The 15,772-nt window shown below is 44.4% G+C and overlaps 1 protein-coding gene across 2 annotated transcripts in view; it reads right to left on the bottom strand.

The window, feature by feature from the left end:
- Nucleotides 1-15,772, bottom strand: part of MYH11 (myosin heavy chain 11) — a 215,621-nt gene that overhangs the window by 52,355 nt on the left and 147,494 nt on the right. For both annotated transcript variants that reach the window (XM_030212270.1, XM_030212271.1), the window contains 9 exons: nt 11,782-11,975; nt 10,211-10,332; nt 10,039-10,108; nt 9,695-9,855; nt 7,596-7,704; nt 4,265-4,396; nt 3,900-4,106; nt 2,470-2,607; nt 649-772 (listed from right to left, as the gene is read on the bottom strand). In XM_030212270.1, coding sequence (XP_030068130.1) covers nt 649-772; nt 2,470-2,607; nt 3,900-4,106; nt 4,265-4,396; nt 7,596-7,704; nt 9,695-9,855; nt 10,039-10,108; nt 10,211-10,332; nt 11,782-11,975 — 1,257 coding nt within the window. The remainder of the gene's footprint in view (nt 1-648; nt 773-2,469; nt 2,608-3,899; nt 4,107-4,264; nt 4,397-7,595; nt 7,705-9,694; nt 9,856-10,038; nt 10,109-10,210; nt 10,333-11,781; nt 11,976-15,772) is intronic.

Raw genomic sequence — 15,772 nt, 5'->3', positions numbered from 1 at the left:
GGCCAAAGTCATTATTCCCCAGTTTGAGTTCTTACATGATCAGTGAAAGAGCAGACACATACCGGCCAATACTCAAAGCGAGTTAACCAGCCAGAAACGGTCACCAACTGGTTAACGTGTCATGACAGATGATTGGTCATTTTTATTGGCATTTAACTGGTTATCGCAACTGAAAATGACCAATTAGCATTTTTTAAAAAGCCGGCAATGTTGGGGGCAATCCGTGGGGTGTGACTGATTAAGTCCCAATATTTGGAACTTAATTGGCCAGGCTCAGCGGGCAAATAAGGCCACATAAAAGAAGACCAATCTTTTCCTGCTAAGCCTTGGCTGGTTAAGTCTGAATATTGACTTAACTGGTCATGCACTAGCCAGCATTGAAAAACCTATTCAATGCCAGTCGCTGGAAATGGCCTGGCATTGAATATTTGGGTTGTATACCAGCGGCAGGCAAAGTGCTGCCCACCTCCGGCTGAATATCGGGCGCATAATTGCCACTTGCTGTCAATTGAATAACGTTATAAATATCACTGCTCAAGCTGACAAGTGAAAATCAATACTTTATTTATTTATAACATTAATCTACTGTCTTTACATTCTGTAAGTCGATCGAAGCAGGATAGGATTTTTTGTGTTAGGTTGACATACCTTCCAGTTCTGAAATCATGGATTCATGTTTGGTTTTCAGTTTTGTAAGATTCTTGGCTTTTTCTTCTTCTTCTGCTAGATTTGTTGTTAAATCGCTTACTCTTTCTTCAAGGAGTTTCTTTTCCTGTTTTATTTTTTTTTTTAGTAAAGAAAGGTGTGTTGCTTAGGCTAAACCAGCTCATCCAGTGTCAGGGTATACATCTTACACAAAGCTATAACTCAACATTCACATGTTGGACTTTATAAGTAGTGAAAGACAACTCTCCTTCTGAATACGCAGTCCTCTGATATTCAGCTGTTCCCCGTTATCCAGAGGTGAACACTAAAGGGTCCTTTTACTACAATGTATTAAGATTTTCAGTTAACATGGCTTAATGTGGGATTGTATCGCACATTGGTTGCATATCAAATGCAACAATTAGAGGAGGCATTTATAGTATTTTGTATTCAGGTCATGTGTTAATGTTCCCATTAGCTTGTGGTACCTGCTCACAATTAATGCAGGAACCCTTAACTGTTCAATAGCAGGTCAGCACGCAGTAAGTAAAACGTGCTAACTGGATAACACTTCCATACCCATTCCCTGCCCATGTCATAACCCCTGAGACAGAAAGTCAAGAAATTCATTAATGAACAGTTTACCGCTTGGTAACAAGCAAACTATCACAAAATGCCCTAATGCACTTGTACATTTATTTATTTATTAGGATTTATTTACCCCCCTTTTTTGAAGGAATTCACTCAAGGCGGTGGTGTACAGTAAGAATAGATCAAACATGAACAATAGGCAATTACAGCAGTAAAAATATTCAAGTAACAATACAAAATATGGCATGGTATACTACTTGCAATGACAACACAATATGTAATAGAACATTATAATAGCTCGTTTTCGTGCCTTAACCATGCCTTAACCCCCGGATTCTATAAACAGTGACTAAAGTTGCACGTACAAATCAATGCATGTAGCTGATTTGCGCAACTAAGCTAAGTCAGAGGAGTAGCGTGATCAACAGGACTTCTTCCACAAAGCCAAGGAGACATGTAGGAGAAATATGCTCTTTATTCTATATAAAAATGTTGGACTCAACATGGTACCGAGTTTTGGCACAAGTGCCTGCCTCAGGAGTCTCTATATGGTAGTAGCTTAAGGATAAATAGTAAGATTGTACAAGGGTAACAAACAGGATCAAGTCTTTAAAAAGACTGGAGATGCCAATGAGGGTTAAGAGCAACCACGGTACTCTGAGTAGATCCTTATCCACTGACCCAGAGTATCTTGGTTGCTCTTATAGAACAGGGGTGTCCAACCTTGGCCCTTGCCAGGTCAGGTTTTCAGGATTTCCCCAATGAATATACATGAGATCTATTTGTATGCAATGGAAGAAGTGAATGCAAACAGATCTCATGCATATTCATTCATTGGAGTAATCCTGAAAACTCGACTGGATTGCAACCCTCGAGAACCAAGGCAGGACAACCCTGTTATAGAATAATGGGAATATGTGTCTAATGTAGGCACGTACATTTGTACCATGTTTCAGTTGGTGCAAATAGCTGCGCCTAAAGTTTGGCGTGATTCCCAGGCGTAAGCGCTCTTCTATAACCCGTGCCTAACTTTAAGCATGGTTTACAGAATAGCACTTTTTTGGTGCCGATTTCTTTTGGCATCATGTATAGAGTCTAGCCCTATAAGTATAAAATAGGTGCCTTTTTTGGATTTCTGACATAGACGCACTAAATTATTCCCAATGCGTATTTCATAGAAACTTGAGAACAGATTTCTGATAACTGTTCTTATGCCAAGTTTCGAAGACTCACCTTAACTAATTTGTTATTCTGATCATCCATGATCAAAATGTCATCTTCCATCTTCTTTATCTTTGCTTCAGCTGTCACCTTCTCCAGCTGCAATTTCTGCCGTGCAGCTTCTTCTTCTTCAAGCTGTTCCTCAAGGTCCTTTAAGAAAGAAAAATCTCAGGATTTTCAGGCATAAGAATTGCCAGAAGAAATATCAACAATATGCATTGTCTATTGATGTGAATTTCAAGACATCAAACCAAGAAAAAAAAAAGTGTGTAGGATCCCAGGGAAAGATGTCGGTTGGGATGACCCCGATGGTGCGCACATTTTTTCAGAACAATAACATCAGACAGATTTTTACCTACTGCCAGGGCGAGGCCCTAGTGAGGGACTTGAAATGGATTCAGCCCTGGAGTTGAAATAAGGAGTCCTCTCCTTCAGAACCACTAGTAATCTGGAATGTGCAAAGACCATAGAGGAAAAGACTGTGCCAGGTATCCCAAAGGCCACACCCCTAAGCATCAGCAATTGGCTGGAGCTCAGTTAAAAGGGATCGCTAAGAAGCAGGAAGTTATTTACAGTAACCCGAATGCTAACTGGTTCACTTTCTATTAAGCTTCCTGTATATACAGTCCTTGCTTCCCAAGTCTCTGGGCTTATCTGTTACCTGGTTACTGAATCCAGCTCCAGGCCTGCAGTTCTGTGTACTTCCAGTCCTTATGTCAGCTTTGTGACCCATTTGTTGACACTAGTGTCAGGTCCACAGCCCTGATTCTCTTCCAGTCCCTGTTCCAGTTGGGTGGCCCTGCCTGCAAGTTCCAGATCTGAAGCACTTTCTATATGCATGCCTCTGTCTACCGTAGTGTAAGGCTTGACTCTAGTTCTGCTCCAAATCTTGCTACTTTCAAGTTTCACAAGTAGGCTTCTGTCTACCTGAGTATAGCTCCTGACTACTAGGTGCTTTGACCTAGCCTGAGCCCCCTTGCAGATCTGCCAAGGGAATCTACTGTTTCTGCAGGAGATTTAGAGCGTGCCCCCAGCTCCACCCATCCCTGTCCACAGCTCCTCCCCTAGAACACCCCAATTCGTGGCCGTGAAACCAGAAGCCACCTCTCCTTCCAGCGGCAGCAGGAGACGCCTTAATAAAATGTATTCTTCTGCTGCAGGGAGACCAGTCCCACAGCTGGAAGAGGAAGTTGCTTAGTGGGAGATCCTGGCTCACCTGCGGGAGTGCAGGAGATAACCTGTAAAAGCGGGAGACTCCCGCCAAATGTGGGAGACTTGGCAGGACTGCCCTTGCCATGGCTTGTCAAACTCTGATCCCCATAGGTACCTTAACAGTGATAACCTGGCACTTGCCTGCATTACAACAGCAGTCTATACTCAGCCCTTTCTCCGTGAGAAATGATAAATACCTTATTGCATGCGGTAAGACCTTTCCGCATTACCTGCATGTGCTGCAACATCTTCTTTTTCTCTCCTTGTAACTGTTGGCTGCGTTCCTCCTCTTCCTCGATCCTGGCCTCCATTTCATGTAGGATCTCCTCCAGTTCTTGCTTCTTTGCAGTGAGACGTATTCTCATCTCCTCTGCTTCAGCAAACAGCTCTGTCTCAGCCTGCAGCTGTTCCTGCAGAAGATTCTTCTCCTCAAATAGCTGAATGGACAAAACAGTTAGGGAACAGGGTTCAGAGAGATAATCATAAAGCACCAGGGCCTTGCTGGACCTGCCACAAACTGCAAAGTACAAAAGCAGGAGAAAGCTATGACAAATGTCTTCCATGAGACAAGCAATGGTCAAAATCTCTCTGGTACCTGACTGTGTTTCAGCTCCAGCTCCTTCAATTCACTCTCCGCTTTTTGTTGTCTTTCTGTGATTCTTTGGAGCTCCTCATCCTTGGCCTGCATTTCTTCCTCCTGCCGGGTTACTTGTAACAGTGGTTTTACCTATAAGACAGGACATGTACAGCATCACCTCCAGCATCCGGGCTCTCTACTACCCAGCCAGCGTACCTGCGAGTCTCCCCGAGTATACATGATTATAAGAATTTCAAATTAGAGCCCAGCTGAAACCAGGATTTTGGGTTTCAGCCAAAACACAATCTGCAGCCGAAATTGGCCACTCAGTTTCAGCCGAAATTGAAGCTGAAAACAAAACTAGTCCCAAAGAGCACCTATTCCCTCCCAACCAGAAAGAGCCCCCTGCCACCGGAGGTCCTGGAAGCCATTTTGACGCAGGAGCCAGTGTCAACAGGAGGGGGTGGGGATCGCTCCTGCTCCCACTAGCCACCAACAACATAGTAAGTACATAAGTAATGCCACACTGGGAAAAGACCAAGGGTCCATCGAGCCCAACATCCTGTCCACGACAGCGGCCAATCCAGGCCAAGGGCACCTGGTGAGCTTCCCAAACGTACAAATATCTATACATGTTATTCCTGTAGGCCCAGGAGGGAGGCTGTCATCAATGGGTAGATCTGGGGGGGGGGGCTCTTTCTGGTCAGGGAGAGGAGGGAGGGAGTGGGGGGGGGGGGGGGGGCTATGCAGCACAGTTTCGGTTTCAGCCGGAAACGCATGGGCATTTTTGGCCGAAACTGAAACAAATATAAGCACAAATTCTGGCCTGGTTTCAGCACCGCAGCTGTAACCGAAATCCAGTGGGCCTCCATTTCTAGTTCTCTGAACACATTTGATGTCATCCAAGTAGTCTAGATCAGAGCTTCCCAAACTGTGGGTCGCAACCCAAAATGGAGTCACAAAACCCTTGTTTGGGGTTGCAAACAGGGTGGGCCCTTCACGCAGACATCGATCCGTGCCTCTGGGGACTGCACATTTTCTGTGCCTGTGATAATGGAGTCATGGCCACAAAACATTTGATATGTCTAGACCATCTATATCCTCCTCTAACATACTTGCGTCTTACACTGATTCATTTATAGTAAGTCAAAATGTTATAGAAGTGAAGCCCTATGCACATTACCGCTTGCTTGCATGTAATGCCAGAGAAAAAGATGTCTGTGATGTGCAAATTCGACTGACATTCCTTTTCACTTTATTTCTTAGAAAATAAAATATTAGCAACTAGAGGTGTGCTGCAGATACTAAGACAAAAGCCCTGTGTGCTGCGGCGGCTAGGAAAGCAAATAGAATGTTAGGTATTAGGAAAGGAATGGAAAACAAAAATGAGAACGTTATAATGCCTTTGTATCGCTCCATGGTGCGACCGCAGCTCGAATACTGTGTTCAATTCTGGTCACCGCAGAAGCTGTTAGACTGTCCTAAGTGAAACCGCTACACGATCCTGAGCATTGGTATCCCTTGAAAAAGCGGTGTGAAGCGAAACAGGCACCTGTCGGGATCACTCGATCGGGACTACAGGCTAAACAGGAAGACTTGTGAATCGGAGAACAGCGTCATTACCGATAAGTGTGGTTTAGCAATTAAATAAGCTCAGCCACCGTATTGCTACATCACCTAACACTTAGACTCAGAGGGGAGTATTGACAAACGTTAAATATAGAAAAAAATCTAGAACTAAAAAAATCAAGAAAAAGATAGAATAATTCTCATAAAAAATTTCTAACATCGGTAGGAGGGGGTCAGTCTATGATTATAAGCGTCACTAAACAGGGGTTCACCTGTATTGGTGTCAAGTATCACCCCAGTGACTGTATGAGACTTTCCTTGACAACAAACGTTGTATTTCACTCCCTAGTTTATCTCTACTAGCTATGTATTACTACAATTACTACTTAACATTTCTAGAGCGCTACTAGGGTTACGCAGCGCTGTACAATTTAACAAAGAGAGACAGTCCCTGCTCAAAGAGCTTACAATCTAATAGACAAGTGAACGGTCGGTCCGATAGGGGCAGTCAAATTGGGGCAGTCTGGATTCACTGAACGGTAAGGGTTAGGTGCTGAACGCAGCATTGAAGAGGTGGGCTTTAAGCAAAGACTTGAAGATGGGCAGGGAGGGGGCTTGGCGTAAGGGCTCAGGAAGGTTGTTCCAAGCATAGGGTGAGGTGAGGCAGAATGAGCGGAGCCTGGAGTTGGCGGTGGTGGAGAAGGGTACTGAGAGGAGGGATTTATCCTGTGAACGGAGGTTACGGGCGGGAACGTAAGGGGAGATGAGGGTAGAAAGATAGTGAGGGGCAGCAGACTGAGTGCATTTGTAGGTAAGAAGGAGAAGCTTGAATTGAATGCGGTATCTGATTGGAAGCCAGTGAAGTGACCTGAGGAGAGGGGTGATATGAGTATATCTGTTCTGGCGGAATATAAGACGTGCAGCAGAGTTCTGAACAGATTGAAGGGGGGCTAGATGGCTAAGTGGGAGGCCGGTGAGGAGTAAGTTGCAGTAGTCAAGGCGAGAGGTAATGAGAGCGTGGACGAGAGTTCGGGTGGTGTGTTCAGAGAGGAAAGGGCGAATTTTGCTGATGTTAAAGAGGAAGAAGTGACAGGTCTTGGCTATCTGCTGGATATTGAGTACTTCTAGGATAAGCAGCATGAAATCTGTTTTACTCTTTTGGGATCTTGCCAGGTACTTGTGAGCTGGATTGGCTACTGCGGGAAACAGAATACTGAACTTGAAAAAAAGGCACCCACTTTTCTTTATAGAACACTAGCATAATATATCAAAAACACACCTAGAATTAAGGCACAGTGATAATTGTGCCTAAATCACAAAAGAACATGCATAGACTATAGTATTCTATAAGCTAGGTGCACAAAAGTATGCCCCACCCATGCTCTTCTCAGAGTCCACCCATATGAATGTCCACCTGAAAACGTCACACCATTGCATCTAGATGTCACGTTACAGAATAGCGCATAGCTGACATATTGGCAATCATGCGCACAACAACCCCAATAATCAGGTTATTTATTTGCATTCTTGGTATCTAAACCATGGCACCCTCCTTATAGGATTAACCCCTCCCCCCTTGTTCATTTTATTTGTAATAAGCTACATTTGTTGTGGTTGATGCACACTATGCAGACATTCTAACGCTCAAACTTGTCCTTTGCACTGTACAGAGAGCAAAGGTACAGATCAACGTTTAGTGCACATACGCAACATGTCTTGAGAGTCCTGCTCTAGGATTACAGCTTCACAGGCAGGTGTAATCTCAAAGAAGTTCACTCACTTTGGTGAACAGTCTCCACCACTGCCAGTTCCTCAGTTTGAGGTATGCAGCACAGTTTCTCTGGATGACTTTCATTGCTGTTAACTGCTGCTGTCTCTTTGCAAAGGCTCTGGAATGATACACAGAGTGGTTACTATACAGAAGGATCTGATATTAATGAATGTCATCATCATTGACTGAAAATACCACATGGAATTGTTTGCACAAATGAAAGAAAAGGCAGGTACAAATCATTCCAGCAAAAATACGGTCACGCCGTTGATGAAAGAGGAACATTGGCTACCTGTTGCCTCTCGGATTTCTTTTAAATTGCTTACTTTGGTTCATGAAGTTTTTCATTCCGGTGTCCCCGTATATCTTACCTGCTACCTCATGCCCTATACTCCCACTAGAACCCGCCATTCCTCCTCTTAGGCTAACAATCATGTGGTCCCATTGCTTCGTGTGGTGCGTCAACACTTTTTTTTCGTTCTGGTTCCCTTTTCCGTTTAACAATGTAAACTGCCCAGAAGAAAACGCTTGATGGGCGGTATATCAAATTTTAATAAACTTAAAAGCACTGCATTTATATCTAAAAAAGAAAACTAGACATCGCTGTTGCTCTACTGTGGATATGGTTTTATTACCACCAGTACTAAATCATGGTCTGTTTTAGCTGCTCATACTGATTTGAGACTATTCGTCTTTCACTTCCAGTGTCTTGCTCACACTACCTCTCTGCCACTACAACTTCACCTGTTTTCTTAGTCTTACCATATCAGTTTAAACATACTTACTCTCATCTTTCATCCATTTTTCTTTGCTCTTTTACATCTTCAAAATCCATCTCCCATACCCACATCACACACAAACCCTCAAGCTCCAGCACACGCTTACTAAACTATGTCAAAAGTTCCATATTCCAAATTGATTTCACGCACTGATTCATTTTTCTAGACCTGTCCAAAGTTCTGAAGTTCCTTCCACAGCCACCAGGGGCAATAGAATATCTTTTTTGTTGGAGTGGCCAAATAACCCAACCTTCAACCCCATCCCAAGCTCTCTAATTGCTGATGCTGTGCTGGGTAAAATATTGCTGGGGCCGGGGCCCCTATGACCCATTCCATTCCACTGCCTTTGACAGCAACAGTAGATTCATGGTAACAGTCTATCTTTTCTTTATTACCTCTCATTCTGGAATCTAAATATCTCACTCCATGTCTTTTTATCGCCGCCATTCTACATTTGCAGTGCTGAGCTTTTTTAAATGTAATTTGTACCCATGTTTTGTGTATTACTAAATCCATAGGTCACTGGTCTGAATGTGCTTTACAAATGTGAAACCCCATTTTGCACAGAATGTTGAGGTAGGAATTGGATTCAGGTTGGGACATCCACAATTCTCCAGTATTTTACAAAAGGCTCTGCCATATGTGGAACATTTTGTAAAATAGGTATCAGGTGCCAGAACTTACATAAAAAGCATTGCATTACTTGGCATTTTCCACATATAAAATGTTGGTGATTATACGTAGAAGTGCTGATTTTTGCTACTTTGATGTATACATGCAGGCAACTATACACATAAGAGACACATTCCAGGCACTTATAAGTGTAACCGAAAAGCCCTAAAGGCTAAACAAATATCAAGGTTCTTGGTTGGTAAGCTCTTGGGCTGTCACTGTGGAACACTAGGGATCTGGTAGGGCCATTGATTTGTGAGACAGTGGGCAAGAAATGCTGGGGAAGACTGGACTAGCTGGGAAGTCAGCGGATAACCCTGAGAGGCTGCTGCAGGGGAAACCGGACCTGTGGGTGGCTCTGAAAAGAGTCCTTGGAGGCAGGCCTGGCAGACCAGAGGATGGGGTGACTTTGAGAAGAACCCTTGGGGGCTGGCCTCGCGAACCAGAACTTGGGGTGGAAATGTTGGGAGGAGGCTGAGACAGGAACGCTGGGATAGGAACTCTGAGACAGGCTGAGGCAGGCACACTGGGACAGGAATGCTGAGACAGGCTGATGCCTCCAGCTGATCGTGAGAGTATCGTGTGATCTTGCAGTGCCAAAGTTTACTTTTGGCTCTTCCATTTCTTAAGATATTGTAAAGTTGAAAGCATTCTCACTTTCTTGCCAGGTAGCCTCGACTTAGAGCCTGGAAAGCAATGATGATATCTGTGATCTTCAAGTCTCTTTCCTCCTCGAGATGAGCTAGGACACCAGTTCGAAAGAATATTTTACTCTGGCCAATCCTGTACAAGTTAGGGTCAAGTTCCAGAGCTTTGATCTAGAAAGACAATAATAACCATCCTTAGTTCTGGTTACATGCTGCTTCTTGTACAAGGACATCTTTAGACATAGACTAAGCCCCAAACAAACATGTCAATGACATTGGTCTTGCTGAAATGTGAAGCTTTAACAATGACATGTCCATCATCAGCATTTTATCGGATGACATTACTTAACTTACCATAATCATACAGGCTTGCTTCCCATCCATAAATCCTTTAGGAATGGAACCTGCTGCAAGGATTTCATATCTGTAAGCAGAAATAACAGAGAGCTCTTTCCAGTAATTGTGATGAAATTTCTTTTTCAGCATATTTAGCTCTGTTGGATAACATTTTACAGTGGTCCCCTACCGTTGGCGGAACTCCTGGAATACAATTCGGTTAGGGAATCCTTGGCGACAGATACGAATGCCTTCCAAGACACCGTTGCATCGAAGCTGCTCCAGCACTAAATGTGCATCAAGTTTCCCAGACTGTAAAACAAAGGAACAGATTTTGGAGGTCATGTTAGAAGTATCTGAACACGGAGATAGCGACATGTTCCATATGTAGAATGCATATCCATGTAAATGGCTATTTGAGAAAGATGCTATACACATGTAGATACGCCGGGATGCAGAGATTTTAAGGAGTCATGGTTTGGGTGGACCAAAAAATCATATGCACAGTTCCTATTTTACAATATACATGTTAAACAAATGTCCCCATTGGCTTTTACACCTCCTCTGAGGCACGCACAAACTTCAACGAAGTGCTGAAATGAGTGATAGCAGTAGTAATCATGCTTCGCCCAGGTTTTTTTTCTTTTTGGCATTTAAAATGTAAAAATACACCTTTCAGGTCTTTGTTCCTTAATTGGCTCTATTTCTATGTATAATTGTCTAACATGAGTTCCTATAAGTGAAGCTGCTGGCACTTATACACGGAGGCTCTTTTTGTGTATGTGTAGAGTTCTGAGACAACTGTACCTGCTATATGTCCTGACAAATACACAAGTATTTGTTGGCATCCTTATACATATTTTACAAAATGCTCCACATTCCACAAAGCTTTTTGTAAAATACTGGTGGAAACGTGATTGTCTCAACCTGGACATTCCATTTCCCATGTACAGCCATTATGTAAAATGTTTTGTGGTGTTTTTTTTTTTGGGGGGGGGGGGGGGAAGGGTCCTTGTTTATTGAGCTTTTTATTCTATAGACACAGGATAGGAGAAAGGCATTAGTAAATGAAGCCATTTGCCTTCAAATGCATAAAAATGCCAATTAGCCTATTTTCCAAAGAAGACATTTGATTGGGGAGTGTGTGTGTTGGGGGGGGGGGGGGGGGGGGAAATCCCTTACATAACTTTTTTGTTTGATGTCTTAGCTAAACCAAATTTTCAGGGCATGCCAGGGAGGACATGAGGACTGACAGGGGTGATTTTCTTTTTTCCAGATCCATGCATATGCATGGAATGTGGATGCACACATTTCCTGGAATGTAGATTCTTCAGTTCTCTGGATGGACCTTCTTCTGTTTGACTCTGTGCATTTTAATGAATGCCAGGTCCAATGTGATCCAGTTCAGTTCCTCCCTCAAACTCAGAGCAGAGCAGTGAATTTTAGCCAGTTCTGACATCTGCTAGAAAGAAAGGTCCCTCACTAGTGTGTTGTTGAAGTTCATGAAATATTTTTGGTGGCATTAAAATCTCATGAATTAACTTCTCTGGATTATTCTTATGCTGAAACTGATCTTTGTCTTGGGGGTTATGATTAGGATTGAGAATGGAGGTTGAGGTCACTTTTTCCTGTCCAAAACAAACCATTCTCTCTTCTTATCTTGAAGGGAGAAGAGAAGTTGGGAGAGGGAGGAACGGAAGGGAAATAAATTGTCACATTATCACACCATTGTTGCTTCACAAAGAAACAGTAAACAATTACTCTTTTCTCGTGATTTGGAATGATGCAGCGGACAAAGTTTGGACTTGTGTTTCTCAATGTGGTCATCAGCTTGGTTAACTGCTCTTTGTACAGTTGCCCTACAGTACGGAACATGCCCTTTTTGGTCTTGGAAGCACTAGGAAGAGAACTTTCTGTCATTTTTGCCATCTGATCCAATCCAACGATGCGATCCACTGAAATAACAGAAACAATTTTTTTAATGTAGTAGCTTAATATTGACATATTCAATTATGTGTTTCTCAGAAGAACTGTGTATATCATCAGAACCAACTTTCAATAAATCTTCTTTGCTGATGAAGTACAGATGCTACAGTGCTCAGAATTGCACCTTGGTTGTTTCCTGCTTCCGGCACCTGATCTAGCAGTAACCAGTAGATGCTTCAGGGATGTCCTGCACTCAAATAAACCTAGAACCAGCTAAGCCAGTAGACTTCTTCATTGATACAACTATTGCTGGAGCCTCCTCAAAACAACGATATATTAGTTCAGCAATTCTCTTTGACAAGGTTTACTTACATGTCCACTGAAGACCAATCCTTGACCACAAATGAGACCAAAGGTGATGTGAGTGAAAAATACAGTAAAGTTATGAAGCTGGCCTTTCTTCTCTCGTTCTTTTCCTTTTGTCCTTCAGTTCATTTGGGGGCCCTTTTACTAAACCACCCAACGTGCATAGATTGTGAGTTAACGCCCAGCTACCGTGTGGCCCTTGCAGTAATTTCATTTTTCATGCGCATCCACTACGTGCGCCAGAAAATAATTGTTATTTTCTGGCGTACGGCAGAAACTGGGCGGTAATCATCATTCTACGCATGTAGACAGTTACCGCACGGTTCCCGCATGAGATCTTACCGCTAAGTCAATGACTGGCGGTAAGGTCTCAGACCCAAAATGGACGCGCGCCAATTTTTATCTTGCTGCACATCCATTTTCGGCAGAAATTTTAAAAAAGGCCTTTTTTACAGGTGCGCTGAAAAATGGATCTGCACTCGCCCAAAACACACACCTACACTAGTGCAGCCTATTTTTCGGCGCAACTTAGTATAAAGGCCCCTTGGTTTCCAGGTTTTAAAGGTCGTGACAGAGCTGCCTCCATAGGACCCTGTCCAAGGCCATGTCCTAACAATTTGCATATTTTAAGGCTGTGTGTGACGGTGGCCTAGAGTTTAAGGCCTTGTCTTCCCTGTGATCTTTGCTCACTTTTCAGTTGCCTATTACAATAATTATACTTACAACAGTCATACAACCATCACTGGACTATATTTAGTAAAACTATTTTCACATCCACCAACATGTTACTCTTATCTTCACACATATTATGTTAACATTTAGAGAAGGCTTTTAATAAAGGGGAGACATTAATTAGAAGGAACCCCTTTGGAAACGGATTTTAGAGAGCAAGTTTCAGAAAATATTTTATCCACATAAATCAGTTGTTTGCAAATTGTCTACCCTGTGTGTGTGGGTAAAAGTAGATACACAGGGAGCGATTCTATAACTGGGTGCCAACAGATAGGCACTTAGATGCAACACTCTAATTCTATAATGGCAGATGGGTGCCAAGATTCTGTTATAGAAAATGAGCATAAATTGATACCTATACACCTACATTTAAGCACATCCACTTATGTCATTCCAATAGCAGGCATAAATGCATGCACCTAACTGTAGCATTTTCTAGAGGCAGGTGAGTGGGGTTCGCTCCTGCCCCCATCACCTCCCCGGACCACTATGGACTTTAGTTAGGCCTGGGAGGGGCTATTTAGAATGGGGGTGGTGGGAGAGGGATATAGCTACATCAGGGGGAGGGGCAAGAGGGAAGGAAGGGTATTGCAACCTGTGGGTGGGAGGGAGGTCTTGCCTTGACAGGGGTAGGAAGGGGGATCAGGTCTCACTGGAGGGGAAAGGGATCAGGACTGGAGTGGTGGAAGGGAAGGGGCCTCACAGGCGCTGGGGACTCTTTTTAATGATATGCAGGCCCCGGACAATATTCAGCTGGGGTATGTGGATGTTGGCTGAATATCGGCAAGGACCTGCATAAGCTCCAGTGGCTTGCAGGAGTCTGGTCTGCCTCGAATATTCAGTGCTGGTGTCTGGACTTGACCCTATATTGAAAGTCAGGGCCTAATTTAGCCAGCAACAGTCAGCATTTTAAAAAACGTTGACTGCCACCGGCTGAATATCCACCAGTGTATTTTTATAGGGTAATTTTATAAATGTGCAGAAGTATAAATAATTCTTCCTGTGTGGCTATACAAATTTTCAACACAAAATTATGTGCATACGTACACTTTGAAAATTACACCAGGGAATTTATGTGCATACACTAAACCCTGTAATTTGGTATCCATATATTTGCCAGGATATTTACACTCATGGGTATATTTTATAAAGATTCCCTCTGATATTCAGCTCACCACAGTCGGCATTTTTGAAACACTAGTTTTTGTGAGTTTTTTATACCCAGATATTTAGTATCGGCCTCCACCCAGATACCAGCACTGACTATGCAGGAACAAAGTGGCTGCCGACACTTATTCAGAAGCCGGATAACTACTTGATAAAGTTAGAACAGCCTTTTTCTGTTCCAACTTGATCTAGATATTACCTGGTTAGCAGATGGAATACTGCTGCAAAGCAGTGGCGTAGCTACATGGGGCCACGGGGGCCTGGGCCCCCATAGATTTGGCCCTGGACCCCCCTGCCGACGACCCTCTCGACCCCCCTCCGGCCGCCAACCCTCCCCCGCTGCCGCCGCCAGCTACCTTTGCTGGCAGGGGACCCCAACCCCCGCCAGCCGAGGTCCTCTTCTTCCGGCGCAAGGCTTCGTTCTGTTTCTGTGAGTCTGACATGCAGGACGTCAGACTCACAGAAACAGAACGAAGCCTTGCAGATCAGCCAGCAACACGGCCGCTGGCTGATCTGCAAGGCTTCTTTACAATGCGGCCACTGGCTGATCTGCATGTCAGACTCACAGAAACAGAACGAAGCCTTGCACCGGAAGAAGAGGACCTCAGTTGGCAGGAGTTGGGATCCCCTGCCAGCAAAGGTAGCCGATGGCGGCGGCGGGGGGGGGGGGGGGGGTCGAGAGGGGCGGTGGCGGGGGGGTGTCAAAGTTGTTGTTGGAGGTGGTGGTGGCAGCGGCGGGGGGGGGGGGGGGGGGGGGGTTGGCGGCACCGGGGGGGAGGCTAAAATGTGCCCCCTCACCTTGGGCTCTGGACCCCCCTCCCGCCAAAGTCTGGCTATGCCCCTGCTGCAAAGAACAGTAATATATCCTGGAAAAGATTTGATTAAAAAGGATTTGTAGAGGAGGAAGGCCTTTAGAGTGCTTGTAGACAAAAAGGGGAGTGAAGTTCAAAACAATAATGCCGTAATCTCTCCAGTGGTCATTTGGTAATTTAGGGCACCTTTTGGTCACGTTAGTCATGATTGAAACAGATCTAGTCAAAAACATCTTAATTTTGGGAGGAAGTGACGTCAGCAGCGCGAATGGCTGCTTGAAACGGGAGCTCCTCAGCAACTTGACGAGGCAACAGCAAACGAGCGACACTAACGATCCACTCCCCAGCGAAAATATAAAAAAACGAGGGGGGAACACGGGGAGAAAGCCCGGATGGCGTCGGGGACGGCTAAATCGGCCGACTTGCAAGCATACGGCTTCAAACGCAAGGAGCCGAAATCGGGCCCCCTACAAGATGGCGAGACCACGCGCTTGACTGGAACGCAACAAGGGAGCCCAGAAGTAGCAGAAATAATGGGAGGCGACATGGAGAACATACCTCAGCAGGAAGTTTGGGCAAAACTTTGCACGTGGTTCCAGGAGATACGAACGGACTTAAAAGATTTAAAAGAGGTGCGTCAAGATATAGCAGCCCTGGGGGCGGAACTCAGAGGAGAGATGGTGGAGCTGGGCAACCGCGTAGCGGAGGTGGAGTCGGGCCTAGAGGAAAACGCGGAGGCAGTTCAGGCG

This window comes from Microcaecilia unicolor, chromosome 8 (genome assembly GCF_901765095.1).
Source record: "Microcaecilia unicolor chromosome 8, aMicUni1.1, whole genome shotgun sequence".
Classification (NCBI taxonomy): Eukaryota; Metazoa; Chordata; class Amphibia; order Gymnophiona; family Siphonopidae; genus Microcaecilia; species Microcaecilia unicolor.
This window is presented reverse-complemented; position numbering and strand designations above follow the sequence as displayed.